The sequence below is a fragment of the Mustelus asterias genome, chromosome 5 (genome assembly GCF_964213995.1).
Source record: "Mustelus asterias chromosome 5, sMusAst1.hap1.1, whole genome shotgun sequence".
In the NCBI taxonomy this organism is placed as follows: domain Eukaryota; kingdom Metazoa; phylum Chordata; class Chondrichthyes; order Carcharhiniformes; family Triakidae; genus Mustelus; species Mustelus asterias.
The window spans coordinates 14598083-14613400 of record NC_135805.1 but is presented as its reverse complement, the minus strand read 5'-3'; the positions used below and the strand labels follow the sequence as shown (position 1 = coordinate 14613400).

The 15318-nt window shown below is 50.4% G+C and overlaps 1 protein-coding gene across 2 annotated transcripts in view; it reads right to left on the bottom strand.

The window, feature by feature from the left end:
• Positions 1 to 4845: 4845 nt before the first annotated feature.
• lin9 (lin-9 DREAM MuvB core complex component) overlaps positions 4846 to 15318 on the bottom strand; it is a 133054-nt gene continuing 122581 nt past the window's right edge. For both annotated transcript variants that reach the window (XM_078212206.1, XM_078212207.1), the window contains 2 exons: positions 13031 to 13128; positions 4846 to 6918 (listed from right to left, as the gene is read on the bottom strand). In XM_078212206.1, the coding sequence (XP_078068332.1) occupies positions 6813 to 6918; positions 13031 to 13128 (204 nt within the window). In that variant the 3' untranslated portion in view covers positions 4846 to 6812. The remainder of the gene's footprint in view (positions 6919 to 13030; positions 13129 to 15318) is intronic.

Below are 15318 nucleotides of genomic sequence, written 5' to 3'. Positions count from 1 at the left end.
TGCCTCACAGCGCCAGGGACCTGGGCTCAATTCTAGCCTCGGGTGACTGTGTGGAGTTTGCACATTCTCCCCCTGTCTGCATGGATTTCCTCCCACAGTCCAAAGATGCGTGGGTTAGGTGGATTGGCTATGCTAAATACTGCGCCCAGTTCTGGTCGCCACACTACCGGGAGGACGTGGAGGCTTTAGAGAGAGTACAGAGGAGGTTTACCAGGATGTTGCCTGGTATGGAAGGGCTTAGTTATGAGGAGGGATTGGGTAAACTGGGATTGTTCTCACTGGAAAGACGGAGGATGAGGGGTGACCTAATAGAGGTGTATAAAATTATGAAAGGCATAGATAGGGTGAACGCTGGGAAGCTTTTTCCCAGGTCGGTGGTGACGTTCATGAGGGGTCATAGGTTCAAGGTGACGGGGGGGGGAAGGTTTAACACGGATATCAGAAGGACATATTTTACACAGAGGGTGGTGGGGGCCTGGAATGCGCTGCCGGGCAAGGTGGTGGAGGCGGACACACTGGGAACGTTTAAGACTTATCTAGATAGCCACATGAACGGAGTGGGAATGGAGGGATACAAAAGAATGGTCTAGTTTGGAGCAGGGAGCGGCACGGGCTTGGAGGGCCGAAGGGCCTGTTCCTGTGCTGTATAGTTCTTTGTTCTAAATTGCCCTTTGGTGTCCCAAGATGTGTAGGTTAGGGGGATTAGCGGGGTAAATACTTGGGGTTACAGGGAACATTGCCCCTTAGTGTCAGGGGGATTATGTGGGGTTACAAGGATAGGGCCTGGGTGGGATTGTTGTCAATGCAGACTCGACGGTGCGAATGGCCTCCTGCACTGTAGGGATTCTATGATTGTCCAAAGCACCAAGGCAAAACTACTCTGCTCTTCTTCGAAATAATATCAGGGGAACTTAAAAATCCTCCCAAAGGGACCGAGGCTTAACATCTCGCCTGAAATACTCCCTGCCTGACAGCACTGTGGGTGAACCTACAGAACATGGATTGCAGTAATTGAAGGCGGCAGCTCACCACCACCTTGCCACGGAGAATTAGGGATGAGAGTAAATGCGGGCGAGAATTCATTGTTTTGTTAGTCTGAAACATTTTATCAGATAGACATACATAACTCCTGCTTGGCTATTCATCTAAGAACTGAATCAGGAAGTAAACTGGTGAACGACACTGTTCAGGATGGTTTGAATGTTTAATTCAGCTTTTTAAGACCACAATACTAAAGGTTTCCTGAAATAAACCCTAACAAAAGCTATTTTGAAGCCTGACAGCGTAAAAAATGATTAAGCTCAAGGATAACTTAAAGGAAGATAGTGTTGTCATCTTGTTCTTTGGTTTGTCATTTTCTTGACAATTTTTTTGCTGTATTTTTCACAATAACATGATCCAACTTGGAGAAGGTTGGAGCTGCAAATGGGACATTAACGAGTTGCATACGGTCTGGGGTTGCGGGTCGGGGGCTGTGGGTCATGAGCTGTGGGTTGCGGGTCTGGGGTTGCGGGTCGGGGGCTGTGGGTTGCGGGTCTGGGGTTGCGGGTCGGGGGCTGTGGGTTGCGGGTCTGGGGTTGCGGGTCGGGGGCTGTGGGTTGCGGGTCTGGGGTTGCGGGTCGGGGGCTGTGGGTTGCGGGTCTGGGGTTGCGGGTCGGGGGCTGTGGGTTGCGGGTCTGGGGTTGCGGGTCGGGGGCTGTGGGTTGGGGGCTGTGGGTTGCGGGTCTGGGGTTGCGGGTCTGGGGTTGCGGGTCTGGGGCTGCGGGTCGTGAGCTGCGGGTTGCGCATCTGGGGTTGTGGTTCTGGAGCTGCGGGTCGGGGGCTGTGGGTTGCGGGTCTGGGGTTGCGGGTCTGGGGTTGCGGGTCGGGGGCTGTGGGTTGTGGGTCTGGGGTTGCGGGTCTGGGGCTGCGGGTCGTGAGCTGCGGGTCGTGAGCTGCGGGTTGCGCATCTGGGGTTGTGGTTCTGGAGCTGCGGGTCTGGGGTTGCGGTTCTGGAGCTGCGGGTCGGGGGCTGCGGGTCTGGGGTTGCGGTTCTGGAGCTGCGGGTCGGGGGCTGCGGGTCGCTGATTGGGAGTAACACTGCAACCTCGCAGAGGGAGCTGCGATTGTGCTGGAGGTTCTGTCTTTTGGGAGAGCTGTTAATGGATGGGCGGGTGGTGAGTCTGTCCAGATGGACATTTAAGGCATTATTCAAAGAGGGACAGTGGACACTCAGTGTGTTGGACTATATCCTTTGCAGTTAAGGGGAGCAGCTGTTCCCCTTAGCTGAAGGGTCAGTTACGAGGGGACATAGGTTCAAGGTGAGGGGCAGGAGGATGTGAGGAAAAGCTTCTTTACCCAGAGGGTGGTGACGGTCTGGAATGCGCTGCCTGGGAGGGTGGTGGAGCCGGGTTGCCTCACATCCTTTAAAAAATACCTGGATGAGCACTTGGCACATCAGATGGACTTCAACCCGGATAAGTGTGTGGTGATCCATTTTGGCAGATCCAATGGGATGGAGCAGCAGTATAAAATGAAGGGTACCATTCTTAGCAGTGTAGAGGATCAGAGGGACCTTGGGGTCCGGGTCCATAGGACTCTTAAATCGGCCTCGCAGGTGGAGGATGCGGTCAAGAAGGCGTATGGCGTACTAGCCTTCATTAATCGAGGGATTGAGTTTAGGAGTCGGGAGATAATGCTGCAGCTTTATAGGACCCTGGTTAGACCCCACTTGGAGTACTGCGCGCAGTTCTGGTCACCTCATTACAGGAAAGATGTTGAAGCCATTGAAAGGGTGCAGAGGAGATTTACAAGGATGTTGCCTGGATTGGGGGGCATGCCTTATGAGGATAGGTTGAGGGAGCTTGGTCTCTTCTCCCTGGAGAGACGAAGGATGAGAGGTGACCTGATAGAGGTTTACAAGATGTTGAGGGGTCTGGATAGGGTGGACTCTCAGAGGCTATTTCCAAGGGCTGAAATGGTTGCTACGAGAGGACACAGGTTTAAGGTGCTGGGGGGTAGGTACAGGGGGGATGTCAGGGGTAAGTTTTTCACTCAGAGGGTGGTGGGTGAGTGGAATCGGCTGACGTCGGTGGTGGTGGAGGCAAACTCGTTGGGGTCTTTTAAGAGACTTCTGGATGAGTACATGGGATTTAATGGGATTGAGGGCTATAGATAGGCCTAGAGGTGGGGATGTGATCGGCGCAACTTGTGGGCCGAAGGGCCTGTTTGTGCTGTGGCTTTCTATGTTCTATAACATTCAGGGCTATGGGCCAAGTGCTGGTAAATGGGATTAGGTGGCAGGTCAGGTGTTTCTAATGTATCAGTGTGGACTTGATGGGCTGAAGGGCCTCTTCTGCAGTGTGATTCTATGATTCACTTAGAGAAAAACAAAACTATTAGATCAAATGCATCTCATTGCGGGATCTCACTCTGCACAAAATAGGGTATGTGTTTCCCTCTCATAGAATCATAAAATCCTTACAGTGCAGAAGGAGGCCATTTGCCCCATTGAGTCTGCACCAACTGTCCAACAGAGCATCTTACTCACGATCACCCCCCACAAATTTACCCCGATAATCCCCCTAACCTACACATCTTTGGACACAGCATGGCCGATCCACCTAACCCGCACATCTTGGGACTGTGGGAGGAAACCGGAGCACCCGGAGGAAACCCACGCAGACACGGGGAGAACATACAGACTCCACACAGACAGTGACCCAAGCCAGGAATCAAACCCAGGTCCCTGGCACTATGAGGCAGCAGTGCTAACCACTGTACCGCCCATTATTACTCATTTATTACCCATCCTTAATGTTCTTGTGTTCTCTCTCTGTCTCTCTCCTGTGCATTCTATCTTTTCTCTCATTTCTCTTGTGCCTGCGTAACTGACAGGGAGCAAATACTAAGCTGCTAGTCCATTTTATGCTGAAGAAGTGACCCAGTGTTCTTCAGAGTCACTTCGTAAAAGACCTACAGAAGCATCTTGTAAGTGAATTACTGTTTGCCCTGCAGTCACTGGCCACGCTCCCTCTAAGCTGCTTGGTGCTGCAGCAGTTCGGAACTCGCACAACTCGGGACAAATAAGTGTTCCCTTTAAAATGTGCAGCAATCTCAAAGGGACCAACTGGGCAGTGCAACAGAGTGCGCACAGCCAAAGGAATTTGGATAGAGCACCGTTACATAGTGGGGTGGCATGGTGGCACAATGGTTAGCATTGCTGCCTCACTGCGCCAAGAACCCAGGTTTGATTCTAGCCTCGGGTGACTGTGAAGTTGGCATGTTCTCCCTGTGTCTGCGTGGGGTTCCTCGGGGTGCTCCGGTTTCCTCCCACAGTCCGAAAGACGTGCTGGTTAGGAGCATTGGTTAGGTGCATTCATGTATCTGGATAGATACATGAATAGGCAGGTAATAGAGGGATATGGACCATGTAGAAGCAAGGAAGTATTAGATTAGAGGGCCATCTGTGTCAGCACAGACTTGGTGGGCCGAAGGGCCTGTTTCTGTGCTGTTCTGTTCTTTGTTCATTGGCCGTGCTAAATTCTCCCTCAGTGTAGCCGAACAGGCGCCAGAAAGTGGCAACTAGGGGATTTTCACAGTAACTTCACTGCAGTGTTAATGTAAGCCTACTTGTGACACATAAAATGCAGGCCTGGCCAACAACGCAGCAATAACAGAGAAAGAGGTAGTGAGCATGAGAAAGCAGCAAGTGAGATTTATAAGTGTAAATGATGGGTGTGAGAAAGACCATTAGAGGAAAGAAGATTAAAAAGGCGAGAGACATTGGTGCAAGAAGAAGCTAATGAGAAAAAGAGGCCATTTTAATTATATATTATCTTTATTTATAAATATTTAAAGCTGCTTTCAATTTTATACACCATACAAAAGGTAACATATCTGAAAAGGCAGTACTACATACACTAATCCTGATTTAATTACAACAGTATATCGAAGTATCTGCTTGAAATTCCGAGAAATTCTGAAAGAGTGCAAGGGAAGAAGATTCTATTTACACTGAGAACTAGCAAGGGGGAAAAAAAAGAGGCACTAATACTAACAAAAAATACACTTAAAAAAAAACATTTCAACTATAACCAAGTACAAAACCTGTTAAAGTTTGAAAATTATAGTTCTGTGAACATTTTTTTGCTTTTTTCTAAAACATTTAAAAAGTCACCTCAGTTTCTCCATCCCCGACTTTGCTTAATGATCAAAAATGATTCTTTGTAATGGTCTCCCCAAAAGTTACTCTTCAAATTGGAAATTTATTAAAGATTCAAAACTTTACAATAATCTACATTAAACTGGAAACATTTATTTACCCACTCATTACAATATAAACATTTAAACACACTTCAAAAAAAAAAACGACCAACTTTCACATGACAGACTTTCGCCCCTACATCACCTGCACTGACAGTCCTGTGATCCTGGGAGAGAGGAAAGGGGGTGGGGAGGGGGTCAGAGTGGAAGGCAGTGGAGGATAAGACATCTTCAAGTTATTTTCAGGAAGACAGTCCCAACTATCAGAATAATGACCTATTTACATGGTGGGGGAAGAGAGGGTTTCTCAGACGGAGGAAGTCCAACATTTTTCAACACCACCTGACAATGGCAACTCCTCCTCCCTCAAAAGACATTAACTCCTCACTATGGTTCCACAGACTGTACTCATTACTTCCCGAATACGGCTGTCACTGTTAGAAGTGACAGTGCACAGAGAATTGGACTCAGCTAAGCACAACACCTCACCTCACGCACGCACAAACAGTGCCTCACTGCTGGCTAGTGGAGCAGAGTCCCAGCCATTCTTACACACGTGCTTACACAGTGCTTTGTGCGACAGCGGGGAGACAAGAATGCCAGCCAATTCTCTCTCACGTGCACACGTGAGAGGCTTGAGAGAGTCTGAGCCAATTCTCACACACATGCACACAAAACTGTGCTTTACGCGACGGTGGGGAGACAGAGTCCCAGTCCATTCGCACGCCCTCCCTCAGCTGTACCACCAGTATAGACCAGAGAATCGAGTTCAAGATGCTTCTGGTCCATTGTGAGCAGATGAGCACCGAGAGAAGGCCGAAGGGGGAACCAAGGCATCTTATTGCACCCTCTCTTTGCCCTCTGTTCAGCAATCGCCTCTGAGTGGCACTTCACTTGAAAAGTTGCTGCATCCTTTCGTCAAGAGTGGTGGACATCTCCTTATACAACACAAAACCATGGGTAGAATGTAACCTGGGATAGTGTTACAATGACTAAACCTATTGACTGGAGGTGTGGACCATTGAGTCACTCCTGCCTGTTCTAAAGGTGGGTTGGGGGGGGGGGGAGTGGGTGGAGGGCGGGAGGAGTGGGGGAGAGCAGGAAAAATCATTACGGAAAGAGTCAGAAGAGAAATATTCAAGCACCGTGGAACTCCAGGACTGGAAGGTGCAACCAGTGCGCCGGGAGATTGCTGTCACGACATACCTTTTTTTTGTGTTTTTAAAAATAACTATTTACATTTTTACATAATTCAGCGTGACATTCCCCAGGTGAGTCGATATCTACCTCAGTTTACAATTAATATTTACAGTTAGAGAAAGCATGAGTAATAAACCTTTAAATGACAAAACATACAAAAATAAATCAGATTCCTGAAAAGCTCAGGGTGCTGCGCTACATATTTAATGAAAATAGTACAGAGGAAGAGCACAGAAATTGCCCTCCCTCTCGTCTGTATGTGTTTTAATTACTTTAAAAAAAAGACCCTCCTCTTTCCTTCTGCTGTTCATGGGGCAAGCTGACCATTGGCCCATGTGGCTGCCCGGAGAGGGATTCACAAGTTTCCTTCAATCCCGGTTTGTGTTGTTGGCAGTGAAGGCGTGGAGGTTTCCCATCTGGCTCAGGCCACTCTGGATGTGGGCCACGTGGATTTCTACATTGTTTTGGAAGCAGCTGGAGAAACAATAATTCAGAGTTAGATCGCCCCTTTATCAGAGTAAAAACATCTCGAGGCACGTTAGACCAGAAGTTTAAGGAGAGTTTTAAAGGCACAGAAAGGTGAAGGGGCAAAGAGGTTTCGGGGGTGGCGGGGGGTAGTCCAGAGAGCTGAAGGCATGGCTGCTAACTGTCGAGCGATTGAAATCGGGATGAGGAGGTGATGTCGGGGACCAGAATAGGCTAATAAAACACAGGTTTAGGAACACTAACACAATACTGACTTAAGCGCAAAGATCTTGGCCTGCTATAGAAGACAGTTCTATATGATTAATAAGTACTTTTCACTTAAAAATTTGAATTTATGAAATTAATGAAGTTTGATTTAGGATTTTGTGAAACTTCAGTCAATGATAAAACACAACAGGGCTTTGGTGGGAGAGGTATTCAAGAAACAGTGGTTTCACTGAAAGCAGTTATCAGCAGTGGTCGGGAACAAGATGGCTACCAATGCCAATTTGATGAATAGAGCTGTACAGCTTCGAGCTGATAACACAGGCGGTAGGCAGAAATAAGGGATTTCTCAGGGTTGGACAAGAGTGACGTAGGTTCAATTCAGTGGGAATCATCCTCCCTTTTCTCTGTCCAGCGTCTCATGTTACGAGGCAACAGGAGGGAGGTAACATCTGTAATTAATAACAAATGAAATCCCATTAGGTCCAGATGTGTATTGATATTGGCTGGAGTTAATGACAGGGTGATTATTGACTGATTTGTATTAATGTTTATTGGATTATGTCTACCGGGAAGGTGGAGAAATGATTTTGTAACTGTTTAAATGTCCTTGCGAGGACTTTGCAGAGCAGAGTGATATTGGGTGGCCCGCATCCCCGATCTGGAGTGCTGGGCTTCTTTATATCATTCTCCCGTTTGACTGTTTGGTTAAATAAAGTCACGTCTTAAAATCAGTACACTGTGTTTCACCAGCCTTTGTATAGCTTAAGTTTGAGCAATACATAGCCTCGAGAGAAAGACCTCTGGCACCTGCTGTGATGAAAGGTCATCAATCGGAAGCATTAACTCTGTTTCCCCCTCCACAGAATTGGGGGAGTGCTGAGGTCTCGGATACATGTAGGACTGGATGAGATTACAGAAGTAAAGAGGGGCAAGGAGAATGGAAGAGTTTGAAAACTAGGGTGAGGATTTTTATGAATTGTGCTGTCAGTTGGCCAGGAGGTGATGTAGGTCAGTGAGCACAGGGACAGAGGATGGAGAGGACCTGGTGTGATATGGCCAACAGCGATTTGGATGAGCTCAAATTGATGGAAGGTAAAAGATTTGGGGGGAAGGGGGGGAGCAGCTAGGACAGCACCGGAAAAGATCCTTTTGCGGAAGCATCATTTAGATCCCAAACATTAACTCGGTTTCTCTCTACAGATGCTGCCAGACCAGCTGAGGTTTTCCAGCATTTTCTGCCTTTATTTCAGATTTCCAGCATAGAATCATAGAAACACTACAGTGCAGGAGGCCATTCGGCCCATTGAGTTCACACTGACAACAATCCCACCTAGGCCTTATCCCCGTAACCCCACATATTTACCCCGCCAATCTCTCTAACCTACACATCCCGGGACACTAAGGAGCAATTTAGCATGGCCAATGTACCGAACCCTTTGGAGTGTGGGAGGAAACCGGGGCACCCGGAGGAAACCCACGCAGACACGGGGAGAACGGGGAGTGAGTGGCACAGTGACACAGTGACTAGCACTGCTGCCTCACAGTGCCGGGGACCCGGGTTCAATTCCCAGCTTGGGACACTGTCTGTGCGGAGTCTGCACATTCTCCCCATGTCTGCGTGAGTTTCCTCCGGGTGCTCCGCTTTCCACCCACAGTCTGAAAGACGTGCTGGTTAGGTGCATTGGCCATGCCAAATTCTCCCTCAGTGTACCCGAACAGGCGCCGGAGTGTGGCGACTCAGGGATTTTCACAGTAACTTCATTGCAGTGTTAATGTAAGCCTACTTGTGACTAATAAATAAACTTTAACAAGTAAACTCCACACAGACAGTGACCCAAGCCGAGAATCAAACCCAGGTCCCTGGAACTGTGAGGCAGCAGTGCTAACCACTGTGCTGCCCTGCAGTATTTTGTTTTTGTTAGAATAGTCAAGGATGAAAGTTTCTGCTGAGGGAGCGGCGAGAGGCAATGACAGAGACAGAGTAGACATTGCTCATTAACAGGATGTGTAGTCAGAAGCTCAGCTTCAGATTAAATAGGATGCCAAGGTCGCAAATGGTCTCCTTCAGCCTCAAACAGTGAGGAGCCGGGGCGAGGGACGGGGCCAATTGCAAGGGAAAGGCGTTTTTGGTGAGAGACAGAGACAGTGGCTTTGGTCTTCTCACTCAGTGGGGGATATTACAGCGAAGGTGCAATGTCGGGTAAGTACATGATAACAGAGCGGCAATGGAGGGGTCGAGGCAGCAGAATGTTGTATGGACACAGGGAGAAACCGAAGCTGGGGGTTTTGGATGTTGCCGAGGGGTAGCATGTGGATGAGAAATCAGAGGGCGAGGACAGAAAGTCTGCCTTTGGCATTTGCAACGTTGAGAATATGGATTAGTTTTGTGACAGGAACCTGATTGGGGGAGGGATTCAAACACTGAGTTCCAGGAAAGGTCGGCATGGATTCGGGAGGGACAAAACATTCAAAGTCTGGAATGGGAAAGGGAAGTTGAAGACAGGGTGATAGTTTTCAAGGACAGAGGAGGGGGAAACCATTACCAGTTAACAGCCAACATGGAGACAAGGAAAGGAGTTGGGTGGCCAGTGGTTTAGTGGGAATTGGATCAACAGGAGGGAAGGCCTATGGACAGGGAAGGGCATGAGAGGAGATGGGCTGGAAACTGGAGAAAGCGGGAGTACAGGGCTCGGGCAGTGGGAGCTTTAGAGGAAGTTTGGTCCAGGAGAAGGCAGGGAATTAGCCCAGACAGCTGAACAGAGTCTCGATAATTTAAAAGCACGATAACTCATTCAAGCGGAATTTTCCCATCCCGCCCGTCATGGGAATCTCGCAGACGGGAGACGGAACATGCAAAGGTCCGTTGAGCTTGGGTGGGATTTTCCGGTCCCACCTATTGTACTTGTTGGAGGTGAGTTGTGATGGCGAAGAGGTTTAAGGAGATGGTTGGGAGTGGAGAGGAGACTTGGGGAGGTGGCGGGGAGGAGAGATCATCATTGCGTCCCAGGATAGGCCCACGTTAATTAAGGGTGAAAATATAATTTATTAAAAGCAACTTGCTAACTCACGTACATGCAAATGGCCTTTTCCTTACTCAGAGAATGAGGCATTCAGATCGTCCACAAATCAGGAATACCAACTACACTGACGCTTCTCCTAAGACCACTCCAAACTGCACTCTATCCAAATGCAATCCTTGTGGGTTAGATAATGTGTTCTACACCCATTCCAGCCCATTTCTATACTGCTGAGTAGGTTGGGACTCATACACTTGTGCCTAGCTCTCTCTCTCTTTGAGTCCTTGTTAAATGATTGCCCCATGTTCTGCTACAGTTTAAGAATGAGGATTTCCTTGCAATATCTTAGCTTTGCTTCCACATCAGTCCAGACACTGCATGCCTGTAGGCTGATGAACGGTAAGCAGCGTGACCTGGAAATCCTTGCCTAACACCCGCGCTTTCCAACCAGTTTATTTAATAGGCACAGGATGTGGGAAATGTGGTCCACTTTCCCAATGCTAATCCAGGGGTATGGAGATCCTCCAGCAGCTAACTCAGCGCAGTCCAGGATCCTCCAGCAACTAACTCAGCGCAGTCCAGGATCCTCCAGCAGCTAACTCAGCGCAGTCCAGGATCCTCCAGCAACTAACTCAGCGCAGTCCAGGATCCTCCAGCAGCTAACTCAGCGCAGTCCAGGATCCTCCAGCAACTAACTCAGCGCAGTCCAGGATCCTCCAGCAGCTAACTCAGCGCAGTCCAGGATCCTCCAGCAACTAACTCAGCGCAGTCCAGGATCCTCCAGCAACTAACTCAGCGCAGTCCAGGATCCTCCAGCAGCTAACTCAGCGCAGTCCAGGATCCTCCGGCAGCTAACTCAACGCAGTCCAGGATCCTCCGGCAGCTAACTCAACGCAGTCCAGGATCCTCCAGCAACTAACTCAGCGCAGTCCAGGATCCTCCAGCAGCTAACTCAGCGCAGTCCAGGATCCTCCAGCAGCTAACTCAGCGCAATCCAGGATCCTCCAGCAACTAACTCAGCGCAGCCCAGGATCCTCCGGCAGCTAACTCAGCGCAGTCCAGGATCCTCCAGCAGCTAACTCAGCGCAATCCAGGATCCTCCAGCAGCTAACTCAGCGCAGTCCAGGATCCCCCAGCAACTAACTCAGCGCAGTCCAGGATCCTCCAGCAGCTAACTCAGCGCAGTCCAGGATCCTCCAGCAGCTAACTCAGCGCAGTCCAGGATCCTCCAGCAGCTAACTCAGCGCAGTCCAGGATCCTCCAGCAGCTAACTCAGCGCAGTCCAGGATCCTCCAGCAGCTAACTCAGCGCAGTCCAGGATCCTCCAGCAACTAACTCAGCGCAGTCCAGGATCCTCCAGCAACTAACTCAGCGCAGCCCAGGATCCTCCGGCAGCTAACTCAGCGCAGTCCAGGATCCTCCAGCAGCTAACTCAGCACAATCCAGGATCCTCCAGCAACTAACTCAGCGCAGTCCAGGATCCTCCAGCAGCTAACTCAGCGCAGTCCAGGATCCTCCGGCAACTAACTCAGCGCAATCCAGGATCCTCCAGCAGCTAACTCAGCACAATCCAGGATCCTCCAGCAACTAACTCAGCGCAGCCCAGGATCCTCCGGCAGCTAACTCAGCGCAGTCCAGGATCCTCCAGCAACTAACTCAGCGCAGCCCAGGATCCTCCGGCAGCTAACTCAGCGCAGTCCAGGATCCTCCAGCAGCTAACTCAGCACAATCCAGGATCCTCCAGCAGCTAACTCAGCACAATCCAGGATCCTCCAGCAGCTAACTCAGCACAATCCAGGATCCTCCAGCAGCTAACTCAGCGCAGCCCAGGATCCTCCGGCAACTAACTCAGCGCAGTCCAGGATCCTCCAGCAGCTAACTCAGCGCAGTCCAGGATCCTCCAGCAGCTAACTCAGCGCAGTCCAGGATCCTCCAGCAGCTAACTCAGCACAATCCAGGATCCTCCAGCAACTAACTCAGCGCAGTCCAGGATCCTCCAGCAACTAACTCAGCGCAGTCCAGGATCCTCCAGCAGCTAACTCAGCACAATCCAGGATCCTCCAGCAACTAACTCAGCGCAATCCAGGATCCTCCGGCAACTAACTCAGCGCAGTCCAGGATCCTCCAGCAGCTAACTCAGCGCAGTCCAGGATCCTCCAGCAGCTAACTCAGCCCAGTCCAGGATCCTCCAGCAACTAACTCAGTGCAATCCAGGATCCTCCAGCAGCTAACTCAGCGCAGTCCAGGATCCTCCAGCAGCTAACTCAGCACAATCCAGGATCCTCCAGCAGCTAACTCAGCACAATCCAGGATCCTCCAGCAGCTAACTCAGCACAATCCAGGATCCTCCAGCAGCTAACTCAGCGCAGCCCAGGATCCTCCGGCAACTAACTCAGCGCAGTCCAGGATCCTCCAGCAGCTAACTCAGCACAATCCAGGATCCTCCGGCAACTAACTCAGTGCAATCCAGGATCCTCCAGCAGCTAACTCAGCACAATCCAGGATCCTCCAGCAGCTAACTCAGCGCAATCCAGGATCCTCCAGCAGCTAACTCAGTGCAATCCAGGATCCTCCAGCAACTAACTCAGTGCAATCCAGGATCCTCCAGCAGCTAACTCAGTGCAATCCAGGATCCTCCAGCAGCTAACTCAGCGCAATCCAGGATCCTCCAGCAGCTAACTCAGCGCAATCCAGGATCCTCCAGCAGCTAACTCAGCGCAGTCCAGGATCCTCCAGCAACTAACTCAGTGCAATCCAGAATCCTCCAGCAGCTAACTCAGCGCAGCCCAGGGATGGAACTCAGAAATGCTGCTGGCCTGTAGCTCTCAGCAACCTACTAGCTGAAAGAGTTTGGGAGCAAAGCACATTGCACCTACCTTATATTAGAAGCATCTATAGAACTCTTGATGTCATTCAAAGAGTCCGTCAATGACTTGAATTCAAAAGAGTTTAAGTCCCCTCCTTCTGCCAGACACTGAGGGAGAAAAGATCGACAAGCTTAGTTTATTTAAAACAAAACTGTCACAACTTGAGATCTAAAATTAAAAGTGCACGTGATTTTTAAAATTGAGAACATAAGTCAAGAACTAAGAGAAGACTGGGTGGCCAGCCCACTGAAACTCAACCCTTTAGTTCAGCTGCTTCACATCTTTCTCCTTCTAAATGTTATCATCAGAGGAAGTGGGGTGGGGAGGTGGGGCTGGGGAGTGAGTCCCTCTCTTCCAAACAGTTTCCCCGATTCTTAGACATGATTAATTGTACTTTATTGAGTCTCTCTCGACTGTACACCATCAGATCACAGTGATATATTAGACCTCATGTCCAAGATACAGCACCCAGGCAGCCTGTATCTGTGTTATAGTAGTAGGTCTGGGTGGAATTACATCAGACACCTGGTGCCCTGGTTACAACAAACAGTTCATTTAAGTTTTGTCTGTGAGAAAAGCGGCAGGAAGTTGACCAATGACATTTACAACTGAGATATTTGCAATATGTCATCTCTGGGTCTGCTGCTGCCTGGTATAAGAATTGGGGACATTCATGCCTTACCTTCTCTCAAAGCCAATATTAAAGCCCAAACTATTTTTTCAGTTTGATGTATTTTAGAGCAGTGTGTATTTATATAATACACACACTAACAGGCTGTGTGTGGCATTGTTTATAGGGAGTTGGAAGGTGCACTGATGTGTTAGCTGGCAGAGTGGAGCAGAATCGCTGGCACATACTCGTTGGGCCAAATGGCCCGTTTCTGTGGGGTAAATTCCATTAAAAACAAAGAACCGGTTCATAATGATATAGCTACAACCCTATTCCTTCACTTCCTCTTCCTTAAGGAACGCTGTATTCAATTTTTCTATGCAAAATCCACATTCTAATCGTTGCTGTTTAAAAATTTATTTGGCCAATAGTAAACTCTTTAACTGCCATGCTCACATCAGTTTCTAGCTATTAGGCTGTTGGCAACCATGGTAACGGACTCATTTCTTTCAAACGGCTCTGAACCGATGCTGGTAAAGGTGGAGGAACAGACCTGTTCACCATCGTGTATCAACACGAGTCGGCTCCTGGCTACGCTGCGTGTTTACTGTCGACACCAGTTCAGTTCCAACCGCCTCCTTCTGTACTCTACGGATTCTATGAATTCACCAGTAGACAGAGGCTGGACTGCGCCACTCTGCCGCCGGGGCTGGACTGCGCCACTCTGCCGCCGGGGCTGGACTGCGCCACTCTGCCACCGGGGCTGGGCTGCGCCACTCTGCCACCGGGGCTGGACTGCGCCACTCTGCCACCGGGGCTGGACTGCGCCACTCTGCCACCGGGGCTGGACTGCGCCACTCTGCCACCGGGGCTGGACTGCGCCACTCTGCCACCGGGGCAGGACTGCGCCACTCTGCCGCCGGGGCAGGACTGCGCCACTCTGCCGCCGGGGCAGGACTGCGCCACTCTGCCGCCGGGGCAGGACTGCGCCACTCTGCCGCCGGGGCAGGACTGCGCCACTCTGCCGCCGGGGCAGGACTGCGCCACTCTGCCACCTGGGCTGGACTGCGCCACTCTGCCGCCTGGGCTGGACTGCGCCACTCTGCCGCCTGGGCTGGACTGCGCCACTCTGCCGCCTGGGCTGGACTGCGCCACTCTGCCGCCTGGGCTGGACTGCGCCACCCTGCCGCCTGGGCTGGACTGCGCCACTCTGCCACCTGGGCTGGACTGCGCCACTCTGCCGCCTGGGCTGGACTGCGCCACTCTGCCGCCTGGGCTGGACTGCGCCACTCTGCCGCCTGGGCTGGACTGCGCCACCCTGCCGCCTGGGCTGGACTGCGCCACTCTGCCGCCTGGGCTGGACTGCGCCACTCTGCCACCTGGGCTGGACTGCGCCACTCTGCCACCTGGGCCTAGGCCACAATGAAGGGGTGTCACAGGATGCTTCAATAGGTTTTCAGCGCTGTGGTTACAGATCCACTTCCCTTTTGGAAGTTGCTGAATGCTGAAAGGAGATACTTTGCAGGATTACAGGCAAAGAGCAGGGAGAGTGGGACTATTGGGATTGCTCTTTCAAAGAGGCAACACACACAATGGGCCGAATGGCCTCCTGTGTTATAGCTTTCCGTGAGTGTTAAAAGTGCACGCTAATAATATTCATACTAAGCTACTGAGCAGGATTCTACCT